The sequence below is a fragment of the Triplophysa dalaica genome, chromosome 20 (genome assembly GCF_015846415.1).
Source record: "Triplophysa dalaica isolate WHDGS20190420 chromosome 20, ASM1584641v1, whole genome shotgun sequence".
Classification (NCBI taxonomy): domain Eukaryota; kingdom Metazoa; phylum Chordata; class Actinopteri; order Cypriniformes; family Nemacheilidae; genus Triplophysa; species Triplophysa dalaica.
In genome coordinates this window covers 10,700,910-10,713,321 of record NC_079561.1, presented here as the reverse complement: position 1 = coordinate 10,713,321, position 12,412 = coordinate 10,700,910, and the positions used below count along the sequence as shown (strand labels likewise).

Here is a 12,412-nt window from a genome sequence, read left to right as displayed (position 1 = left end):
AGCATATGTTACAAAAGTCAGGTTAGAATCTGAGATTAAGTTTGTTCTGATCTGTAAATGCATGGGATTAGACTGGGGTGGATAGTTATTTTGGTAACAAAAGAGCATTTGTTGTTAATGGTTTGGACACGTTATGCTCAGTTATCGTCAGGGCATGTCCAAAAGTCAGCTTTTAATGTAGCTGGATGGAAAAGTAATGTTTTTATTTTATCTGGTTCCTTTCAGAAACAATAGCCGGGATTTTGTTGCTGGTTTAAGGAAAGACCAGCGCCTAATGCAATCATGACTCACTCAAACCCATGGAGAAGATAAAAGCAAAGGTTGTCTTATGTCACTATACATTAAACTCTACATCAACCACAGGATGTCTTCATCAGAATATATGTACCACAAAACTATTCAACATTGTCAAGACTAGTTATTGTGGACTGCTGTCGCAGGCTTTAGTCACTCAGAGAGAAACTTTTTGTCACATGCATCACAGATATATTCAACTGGCTAGAAATGTGAGGACGTTATCTGACTTAATTAACATTATTGACTCAATGAGGCCTTTTAACTGTGCAACACGTGCTACACCAAGACCTGATGACCCAACTATAGAAACAGCTGATGATGTAATCGAGCGGTCAGTCTAATGGACTGTACCTGAGGAACAGGTTGAGAGGGATGATGTTTTGTTTAAACTGATACCAAAATGCTTTGGGAATTATCTAGAATTTCAGGTCATGAGCCTTTGAATATCCAAAAGCGATCGAGTCAAGACGGGTCAACAATAACAAAAAGCACCCATTGTTTGTGAAGAACATATATCCTGATTTCATTTAGGAATAAATGTAAAAAAACGTACTGAAGTGATACTGTTAAAGGCGATAGAAAAACAGGATATCATTTTATGGACACTTGTGTTACCCAAAAGCACAACACAATGCAAAATAAAAGTGAAACAGCGGTTAAAAATCTATACGGAAAATTATTTTCTATTCATTAAGTACATGGTGCTTCATTTTTACACATACTTTTTCAAGCAAACGCAAACTTCTGTTCTATCTGTAAATATCACAATAACAACATTCAAGCATGACCTTCCTCTTATTATATAAAATTAAAGTTTTCATCAACCTTAAGCTGTTTTCATAAAATCACCTGGTTTTTCTATAGTAAACCCACTAAAATAAAACTGGTTAACTTTCCAAGATCTCTGGATTCCAGAGGACTGCAAGGCCTTTAGGGGATAGTTTTAAGAAACTTGAGAAAGACATTCCCATCAGGAACGGTTGTGAGACCACAATGTGAGACAAGGATATCGCTTATACAGTCCTGTCGTACAAGTTCTGTTTGTTTGCAAAGTATTAAACTGTGTACCTTACTTCATTTACGGTGTGTTTGGCTCGACGTCTGCAGGTGTGCATGTTTTAAACCTAACAGTTTGTCAGTCTTTTGGAAACCATGTAATCTTTGAGGAGGGCTAATGACATACATTGCTCTCATACCGGAGGTAATGTAGTGCTGAGAGCTACAACTTGTCGGCTGTCAAAAGCTGTGAGAGAAAAATAAAGCCTTCCAGGTGCTGCATTTGAATAGGCAAATGTATGAATGCAAGCTGTTCCTGTGCCTTGTAGTATCAGGTGTTGCGTTATATCACAACAAGCCTATTATTTATATAATAATACTGATAATAAAACACCTAAATCTAAAAGACATTTCACTTTTTTAACTGTGTTAGCTTTTATTTCTGTGATACATTGATTTTTAATATAAAATACTTTTATAATAAACTTTAGCCAATAACAACACAAAAGTGATCAAATTTTTTGAAATATTTACCACTCCTAAAAAATGTGTTTTTTTTCCTAGAAATACTGGCCCATCCAGGTAATGTTAGATGAAGAATGTAGTAACATGAGAGTTGAGTTTCAGCCACGCCTCCCATTCTAGTCCCCACCGGCCAATCAGAGTCCTCCTCTGGCTCCTCCCACTTTCCAGCACATATAGTAAGAGGGGTCCTATTGCTGTTCAGTCTATCTGCTCCAGTTTCTCCGGCACAGCAGACGAAGCTGTTTTCTGCTGCTCTCTATCCCCCAGGTCGTTCTAAGCAAGTGCAGGACAAAACCCACATCAGCAAGATGTCTTTCAACAAGAAAACCAGCTACACCGTGAAGTCTTCTTCTTCTGGATCCATTCCACGCAGCTTCAGCAGCATGTCTTACTCCGGTCCCAGCGTCAGCCGGCAGAGCGCCTACAGTGTACGGAGCTCCTACGGAGGTGCCAACCGTGGCATGGGATCTGGTATGGGAGGTGGTAGCTACATCGGCAGCTCATCGGCTTACGGCCTCGGTATGGGCATGGGAATGGGCAATGTGGCACCTATTCAAGCCGTCACCTTCAACAAGAGCCTCCTGGCTCCTCTGAACCTTGAGATCGACCCTAACATTCAAGTTGTCCGCACCCAGGAGAAAGAGCAGATCAAGACCCTCAACAACCGTTTCGCTTCCTTCATTGACAAGGTGGGTGCTTGTTGACTTTAAAGTTTCAAGATGGTGTTTAGATATAAGTCCCATCGTATCAAAAAGCACAAAAAACAAATGCGTGTATTGAACAGAAAAGTTGTCATGTTGTAAATGTGTTTAAAGTCCTCGCCTCTGTCAAAGAAGAAAGGAGACATTTGGAAAGGTGGACAACAGGGTGTGTACTTGGTCAGAGGCGGCTGTTTTTTTATTTGAATGGGAGACTCTGAGGCTCTTCTGAAACCCCCATGAAGAGTCCACACCCAAATTAGGACACACTGCCGGACATGATCCCTGTTATAAGCATGAAACTCGATCATTTAATTCGAAATCGACCAAACATTTCAAGAGAAGATAGTTATCATTACTCTTGAGAGTTAATAATTAATTCGAGAAGCTGGGGTCATGTTCTAGTTAGGTAACCAGCGGAAAGAGGAAGCATTCTTCTCTTTTTGATCACTCTTGTGTCTTGTGTCCTTTGAACCACAATCATTTGCTTTGCATCACACTATTTGTTTAACACGCCGACTGTTTTGAATGGAAGGAGTTGATTAGTAAAGTGAACTGGAGCCGTGACGCCTTCCCAAAGTGTGCAATGTTCACCTCCAAAGGTTATCAGCTTTTCTGCTCTACGCCCATCATTTACACACACATCTCAAGAGACTTTCTATCTGGGCGGAAACGCTTCTTCCTGCCCTTCTTACACATTAACTATTTCGATCTTCTAAGTTTCATCCGAAAAGTCACACCTCTATAGACGGACTGCCTCGTGTCCACCTTGTCCAAGGGCGCTCTCATCAGCCACCCTCCTGGAATATGAGTCACTGTTTCCTAGGAAATAGGAAAAGCATTACAAACTGAAAACACATGCACCCTTCATGTAATGCTAGCAAAACAGTGCTTCTCTTTGTGAAGATAACCCGTCTACATGCCACATGTTGGCATATGGTTGTGCATGAGCCCTGATTTCGTGCAATTGCAGCAGCGGTTTAGGGGGCGTGGCCGGTTAATGCCAAGTGTTTTTTTTGTATTATTTCATTCAAGTATTTTTATTTTATTAACTGCTTATTTTTGTCTTTCAGGTACGTTTTCTGGAGCAGCAGAACAAGATGCTGGAAACAAAATGGAGTCTGCTCGAGAATCAGACGACCACACGTTCCAACATCGACGCCATGTTCGAGGCCTACATCTCCAACCTCCGCAGGCAGCTGGACAGCCTGGACAACGACAAGATGAAGCTGGAGGCTGACCTGCACAACATGCAGGGACTGGTCGAGGACTTCAAAAACAAGTGAGTTTCGGTTTTTGTTTAGTTTTTGGGAGACGGTTAGCCCCCAAGTTTAGTCAAAGGAGCATTTTGTGATGCACTTGAATAAATGAGGCCGCATTGAGGCCAAAAGTGTTGGGAATAAACGGCTGTCAGGTTCCAACGGGGCCTACGCAACTGTAATATTTTGCCGCGTTCACTCCCTGGTGTGCTAGCTTATTATTAATTAACATTTTTCAGTGTTTGGATGTACATCATATTATAGGAATTTGAATTGCTGTTAAACATCCCATTGAAAAAAAGTTGGTATCGCAATTAAATGGGCGTCAGCATGAGTCATATAGATTAAAGCAATTGAGCAAACAAGTGCACAGCACTTTTCATGGATCTCTACACATTTTTGATGGGCTGATTAACGTTAAGGCCCATGAGAGGCAACGAACTGAGCCTGAAAAAAACGAGCGCTTCCCCCCACAAAGATGGAGCGCTGGTGCCCCCTAGTGTACAAAACAGATATTTTCCCTAAACGTATGTAGAGCAACATTTTTGATGTTGAATGTCCTATTTCAGTTTAATATAGAGAGAAAGTGAATGCATATTTGGCTATAACTGTACTTTGAAAACGTTATAAAAAGTTTAACCAATGATATGTCCTTTATCTGTCTTCAGGTATGAGGATGAAATCAACAAACGCACAGAATGTGAGAACGAGTTCGTGCTCATTAAGAAGGTTTGGACATTGTTACAAAAATCACTGTTGACACACAAATATTTAATACATTTTAAATGACTAAATAAATCACATTTATTTGTAGGATGTCGATGAGGCCTACATGAATAAGGTAGAGCTGGAGGCCAAGCTGGAGAGCCTTACAGATGAGATCAACTTCCTCAGGCAGATCTATGAGGAGGTAAATATTATGTAATGTTATTTCAATGCTAATTTATACAATGCCTTAATGTGGCACTTTTAATAACAACGTTCCTCTCTGTTTGTTCTTGTAGGAGATCCGTGAGCTGCAGTCTCAGATCAAGGACACCTCAGTCGTCGTTGAGATGGACAACAGCAGAAACCTGGACATGGACTCCATCGTCGCCGAGGTCCGCGCTCAGTATGAGGACATCGCTAACCGCAGTCGGGCTGAAGCCGAGATGTGGTACAAGAGCAAGGTATTTTATCATACAAATATTGTGAGGTACTCAACATAGTTGTGAATTGAGCGGGATATTAAATATGTAACCAAATGTTGCGTCCTGCTTTCAGTACGAGGAGATGCAGTCATCCGCTTCCAAATACGGTGATGACCTCAGATCAACAAAAACAGAGATTGCAGATCTTAACCGTATGATCCAGAGACTTCAGTCTGAAATCGACTCCGTTAAAGGCCAGGTAAACAGCCCACAGTGCAAAAATGCTATTCGTTTTAAATATATAATTACAGAAATTGACCGCAAATGTTTCTTGCAATAGCGTGCCAATCTGGAGAACCAAATCGCAGAGGCGGAGGAACGCGGCGAGATGGCCGTGAGAGATGCCAAGTCCCGCATTAAGGATCTGGAGGACGCCCTGCAGAGAGCCAAGCAGGACATGGCACGCCAGATCAGAGAATATCAGGACCTGATGAACGTCAAACTGGCCTTGGACATTGAGATCGCCACATACAGAAAGCTCCTGGAAGGAGAGGAAGACAGGTGAGTGTGCTGACATGTGTGCTTTTACATCTATTATGTCTTTTATTAAATGCAGACTTCTCATTCTATACTGTTGTTTTTAACAGACTGGCCACTGGAATCAAGTCCATCAACATCTCAAAACAGAGCAGTAAGTGTTGAATCTTCTCTCACTAAAATCATATCAAGGGGAGCTTCTTTTAACATCTCACGTTCTGTCTCAATAGCGAGCTACAGCGGTTATCCCATGGAAAGTGCAGGCAGCAATTACAGCAGCTACTCCAGCGGTTTGTCCAGCGGATACGGCGGCGGGTACAGCAGCGGAGGATACAGCAGCGGCGGATACAGCGGAGGATACAGCTCCGGCAGCGGCTACGGCGACACCGTCTCTCAGACCAAGAAAAGCGTCGTGATCAAGATGATCGAGACCAAGGACGGCAGAGTGGTGTCCGAGTCCTCCGAGGTCGTCCAAGATTGAGCTCCCTCCCTCCCCAGTTCCGTCTTCCGAACCTCACGCCTTTTCACGCATTCTTGACCCTTCCTTCCCAACCGTAATGACTCCAATCCAAAGCTCTGGCTAGACTGGAATGCAGTCATAAACTTAGTTGTAAAGCAATAAACCATTCAGTCCGACCAAAGAATTCCAGAGGGACCAAATAACCTCTCTACTTTAGTCGTGCCTTAACCCGCATCACACCTTACACTAAAAAAACACACACGTGCCTTCAGGCCGCTGCTCGGCAATAACGTCTGAACGCTTTACCTTGCACAACATGGCCACATCTGCAGGCTGGAGAACCCTAGATGTGACACTAACACGAACTAGACATTTAGCTGAACCGCTTGAAATGAGAAGTAATTGATTCACTGATTAACTATGAAGGGATATGTTTGCATTTGCGCTAAATCACGGCCGTGTTGGTGGCAGATCAATGGTTGCCTGTTTAGTAGAGTCTGCCATTTCAGTGTATTCTGGTAGATGAGAAAGAAGTGCCCACTGTGTATCCTATGTTTTCCGAGGTGCTGTTTTTGCTATCAAAATAAAAGTGTTTACTTAAACGTTGTCTTCACGTCATTTGTCTGTTTAACGGGGAATGTTGGGCTGTGTGATAACAATTTATGTATTCAACGGCTAAATTATGTTATAATACATTAACTGATTTATTCACCTCCGAGTGATATATGGTATTTAGATTTAGGTAGAATATAAGGATGTTAAATGGAGCTGATGTTTTGAATCAAAAGCTATCGGCCTTCATCACATTTTCCATGAAATATTCAATTAAAAATAAACAATGATACTGAAACTGAAATAGTAAAGTGAACTATTGTAGTAAAGTCAGGGCTGTTGTATGACTGGCTATTGAGTTCACTAAAGAATGACATTCATTCACAGTATGTGACACCATTACTGACCAGGAGGTGCAGAATCCCGCCTTTACACAAAACAGTTTGACGCTATTTTGAAACAGCTGATGTTCCATTGTAAACTCAGTTTATCAATCCAAAATAAAGATTCAAACAGAAACATGTGAAAGACGTGGAGAGGGAGTTCATTTTTTTATCTGGAAAGCTGCTTCTTGAGGAGCACTCTTGAGGAATCTCCTCCATTGACCGCCATTCATTCAGAACTGCCTTTTGTCTCACAGGGTCTTGCCCCCAATGCTACACATATATTACATAATATATGTATATGTATATGTATATTATAAATCTTGTAAAAAAAACACATATTTAAATAGACATATATATTAAGGCTGTCAAACGATTAATCGCATCCAGAATAAACATTTGTGTTTACAAAATATATGTATGTGCAAATTCATTTTGTATTCATAAACTCATACACATACATGCATATCTGTAAGTAAGAAAATACACATTATAAAAATGAATACATATAAATGAAATTATTGGTAAATATAAATAAATACATGTAAATATTTCCTAAATATGTATACATGTTTGTATATGTGTCTATAAATACAAAATACTGTAAATATGACTTCCGGCCTTTGTTTATTGGTCTGGCTAGTGACTAATAATATAACTATTTATATTTTATTTATGTTCATATTAATTTATTTGTTGTATAATAATTGTATTAAATAAGCTAAACGACTTGTTGAATTTTGATGTTTGATAATTTAATTAAATAAACAATTTGTTAAATGGGTCCTGTAACCTTTAGAAACCGTATGGGACATTGACATCTAGTGGCTGATCTTGGTATCGCAGTCTAAACATGATAAAGTGTTGCCAGATGCAGGGCCGGCCCTGGCCAATTTGCTGCCCTAGGCAAGATTTCACCTGGTGCCCCAGGAATTTTGTTATTAAACTTACACAGAAACAAACTGCACAGCTTTGTCTTGTTTTTCTTTATTTTGAAAATATTTTGGAAACACACACAGAACGTATTATAGATACAACATAAATATGTTTATATTATATTATGTTAGTGCAGGAAAAACTATATTACAGAAACATTGCTTTCCTTTGCTTTCCTTGCCTTTCTTACAGCATATGTAACATTCCAGAAATTATAAATAAGAGTGCTGCACAAAAAATAAATAACTATATACAAACTTGAATGAACTATGCAAATGTATAGCAAATGTTCTACAGTCTTACTCGCCTTGCCTTTCTAGCAGCAAAGTCATCTATGATATCATCATAAGACAGCTGTTGTGAGACTACATGATTTATGCTAATGACTGAAAGTCCACTGAGACGTTCTTGAGCCATTGTAGATCTCAGGTAGTTTTTAATCAGTTTGAGCTTAGAGAAGCTCCTTTCAGCAGCAGCGACTGTCACAGGTAGAGTGGCAAAGATTCTCAGAGCGACCCACATATTGGGGAAAATTTCCATCAGCTTCTTCTCGTGCAGGAAAGTCAGGAGCTCAATGTTTGTCATATTTTTTGATGGCAGATGTGGAAAGTTTTGCATTTCTAATACAAGTTCTCTGCCATCAATGTCTGGCTGTCCATCATGGCTTAAAGCTGTGCTCAGGGTTTGACAGTGCTCTAACAACTCATCTTAGAACTCTGCAGAACTCATTTAAATAAAGATTTATATGTCACTACTTTCTACTCAAGGACCTTGACAGAATTGTAGTGGAGTAAAAAGTACGATATTTGTCTTTCAAATGTAGTGAAGTTAAAGTAAAACATCTCCTGAAAAAATAATACATATAACATTACTAATTTAGCCAATTCAAATAAAAATACCATAAAATACTGCACAAGTTCGACCAGTGGCGGATTTAGCAAATTGGGGGCCCAAGGCGAAGGTGTGTATGGGGCCCCACTATCCGATCTTTAAAAGAAAAATATTTACTTCAAAATGAAGATGGACAGCAGAGAACACACAAAGTGTACCACCACACAAACTAATAGTCACGATGGATCCCAATAGAGAATAAGGTTTAACACGTCTTTGCCAAAATGCCAGGAAAACTAGCACTGTTTATTATTTTTTTAAGATCAAATCAATATAACATTTCAAAAAATCTACAAACAACCCTGTGTACAAGATGAATTGACATTACATTTTAGATTGAACATTTCTAACATTCTAGAAACAAACCTATGTACATGATATGGTGTGTGTGCGTTTAGCACAGCTACACTGAAAAAACAACAACAACAACAAAACATTTTCTTTGGCAAGTTTTTGCATGCATATTTTTAAAGTAAATTTCATATAGAATAAAAGTAATCTCTACTTAACAAAGTTACATAAAATTTAAGAAAATACAAAATTTTAACTTGGCCAGTAAAAGGTTGAGTAATTTCTACTTAGTTGAATTTTTGATTTGCAGTAGCTACATTTACTCGAAAAATATAAAATTGAATTAAACCACACTTTTAAAGTGTATGCTTTAATTAAAAATATCCATGAACACAATAGATATTGTGTAGCTACTATATCTACAAAAAAATAATGTGGCAACTGAACACAGAGACCTCAATACTTTGTACACAATACACAGAAAAAACATCCACTGAATCAAACTGCTGTAAAAATGTATCAGATAAATACTTTCAATTTTGTTTGCATAAATCTGTTAATCAACCTCAGTCCTGATCAAATCTCCAGGATTTTCATCAAGTTCATCAAGGATGTCACTGATTTGGGGGAAAACACACAAAATGACTTTTCATTATAAAAAGTGATTGTGGACTGGATATTTTTTTACCTTTTATCAAAGTATTGGGGTGTGAAAGATTAGGAACAACATTGGCTTTGATTCATTGTTAGTTTTTGTGCAGCTTTTTATTTTTTCTTCCTCATTTATATGCTGTTATACTCTGTTATATTTGTACAATTACAAATTGTACCTCTTCCCAGAAGGGAAAACCACCACCAATCAGAATGCATGATTATATGGTGTCATGGCTATGCAATCACAAAATGTTGTTTTAATGGAAGTCAACTGGGCAAAAACACCCACGGACAGTAAATGAGGGAGAAAAAGTGTAATCTGATTATGCACAAAAACTAACAATGCATCAAAGCCAATGTTGTTACTAATTTTTCACAAAAAATCCAGTACACAATCACTTTTTATATTGAAATTAAGTCGTTTTGTGTGTGTTCTTTACAGTTTTTGAAAAAATCATTTGCAATAAAAAGAGTAAACATTTCCAGGATTTTTCCTTAAACATTTAGCAGTTTTGATAAGGACTGAGGTTGATTAACAGATTTATGCAAAAAATTGAATATCGTTTAGTTTTGAAAAATGTTCAAAGCATTTTCCCAAAATATGTGTCAAAATAAGATTTGTCACCAACAATCATTCCATTTTCTGTGACAAAGAGAAAGTTGTGGCCAAAATAACACTCAACAGCAACACATAGTGGACGAAAACATCCCCAACATAACATTTACATTTATTCATTTGGCAGACGCTTTTGTCCAAAGCGACTTACAAGTAGTTTGTATACAGTGACACATCCCTGCAGATCAATCAGGGGTAAGGTGTCTTGCTCAAGGGCACTTCAGTAATGACCTGCTGGCACTGAGATTTGAACCAGCAACCTTCTGATCACAAGCCCAACTCTCTAACCACCAGGCCACAGCTGACCCCTGGATTAAATTACATAAGGGTTAAATTCGGTTTTTCTGTAGTAACGTTATTTACGTCACCACAAAATATTTTTTATCAGTGTAGGGCTGTGGCTATTACTAGCTAAACTAGGCGGTTGACTCACCAAAGCCCCATCATGGTCATCATCAGTGTCAAAGTGGCCACCACTGGACAACTCTTCCACGTCATTGACACTGTCGCCGGTGACAGCGGGCGGCAACAACGTGAAGTCCTCTTCAATTTCATCTTGGTTCACGTTATTTAGCGCCACTTCACTGCTAGCTGCTGCTGCTGCTGTACAGGCCTGTACAGTTTGGACGCCGTTGTTGTTCCTGTCAGTGTCCTCAACAACAGCACTATAAAAAATTGTCATCTTTGGCAGCGTTGCCAAGTTTTTATCGATGTCTTTTCGCTTTTTTCTTTTATCTGAGCCGCTTGGGTAAGACCGTTTCATTTTCGCGTTTATTTTTGTCGTGATTCGTCTCTGTTTGTGTACAAACCCAGTCCTGTCACTCTGTGTTTATCTTTCGCGCCGCGCAGCGCGCACGGTTACGGACGAGTCCATTTCATTGTGATAGAAGGGGGTGTATGTGTGTAGTGACAGATAAACATGAAACATTTTAACTACTACTTCAAAGTTTCAACGTATTTCTTAAGAATATTAATACAATTTACCATGCTTTGAAGTGTTCATGATGATAAGGGTTTTGTTTATTTTTTATTTTAAATTTTATAAAAATAAAAAATAAGGTTGGTTCGGGGCCCACCTATTATGACCGCTGGTAGGGGGCCCCAAGCAGCCGCCTACCTATGCCTCTATGTTAAGACCGCCTCTGAGTTCGACTAACTATGTCATAAGTTAATTCAAATTAGCGAACTTTACAAGCATCGTTGAACTAACTTAATGCAACATAGATAAACTAATCATTACCTACCTCTGTCTTTTTCGCGTTTTTCTTCCTCTTCTCTTCTTTTTTTTCTTCCCTGGGCACCAGATGGCTTCGGCCTTTTTGACATAATGACAACTTATCAGTGTCAGTGAATTCGGCCATCTGTCACTCACAATCACACACAGGTAACGGATGTTTGTTTTGTTTTTCAGCAGGGCGGGGGCGGGGGAGATTGATGCGTCACTCAGTCGGACCGGGGTGGATCGGGATTCGGGAAAGCAATGTTGTAGTTTTGTCTTTATCGGACGATCGCTTTTTTTAATCCATAATATTTAAGTAGTATTGGTAATAAAAAAAAATATATATATTGATAAAAATAATGATTTGGGCGCTCGGGCGCCCCAAGGGGTAGGCGGCGCCCTTAGCATTTGCCTATTCCGCCTATGCCCAGGGCCGGCCCTGGCCAGATGACTACATAAATATGACCAAAATGAAATTAGAAATCTTTTGATGTGGTTATCTTATTCAGTACCCTATGTGGCGCTATTACACAACAAAGCGCTTGCCATGTTTTTAATTTGTCTAATGAACATTAACAAGATCTTGGTAGGCAGTTAGTGTGCACATCTAGTTGGTTTGGATTACAAATATTTTTAACTTCTGAAAAAAATACTGTTTTAACAGAAACACTAAGCTGCCTGTATAGAGTTGACAAATAAAGTTGACTGTATTGTGTTGCAACCCTTTGACAAACAGTTATAGCAGGAATTTTAAAAACACAAACTTTACTTCATTCACCTGCTGCACACAAATTCATAACATATCAGACAAATCAACAAAATCCTCCAGAGACTCCGGGTAAAAATACTTTTGAAGTTTGGGTCGGTTCTGTTATTAAGTTCCTGACAGATCAATTTCTTAATGAAATACATTAAAAAATCATCAAGATTATGAGCTGTTTAATGTAATTGTAGTTTTAAAGAAATCA

The 12,412-nt window shown here is 39.0% G+C and overlaps 1 protein-coding gene across 1 annotated transcript; it reads left to right on the top strand.

Annotated features, from left to right (window-relative positions):
* Positions 1-2,017: 2,017 nt before the first annotated feature.
* Positions 2,018-6,504, top strand: krt8 (keratin 8). Its single transcript, XM_056733414.1, has 9 exons — positions 2,018-2,507; positions 3,590-3,798; positions 4,444-4,504; positions 4,590-4,685; positions 4,780-4,944; positions 5,039-5,164; positions 5,246-5,466; positions 5,553-5,596; positions 5,673-6,504. Exons 1-9 carry the CDS (start codon positions 2,127-2,129, stop codon positions 5,921-5,923), a joined length of 1,554 nt encoding a protein of 517 aa, XP_056589392.1. The 5' UTR covers positions 2,018-2,126; the 3' UTR covers positions 5,924-6,504.
* The last annotated feature ends 5,908 nt before the right edge of the window (positions 6,505-12,412 follow it).

Coding starts and splice junctions, on each gene's coding strand:
- krt8 (XM_056733414.1), top strand. CDS start 2,127: ATGTCTTTCAACAAGAAAACCAGCTACACCGTGAAGTCTTCTTCTTCT. Junction 2,508..3,589: donor TCGCTTCCTTCATTGACAAG/GTGGGTGCTTGT, acceptor TTTGTCTTTCAG/GTACGTTTTCTGGAGCAGCA. Junction 4,505..4,589: donor AGTTCGTGCTCATTAAGAAG/GTTTGGACATTG, acceptor ATTTATTTGTAG/GATGTCGATGAGGCCTACAT.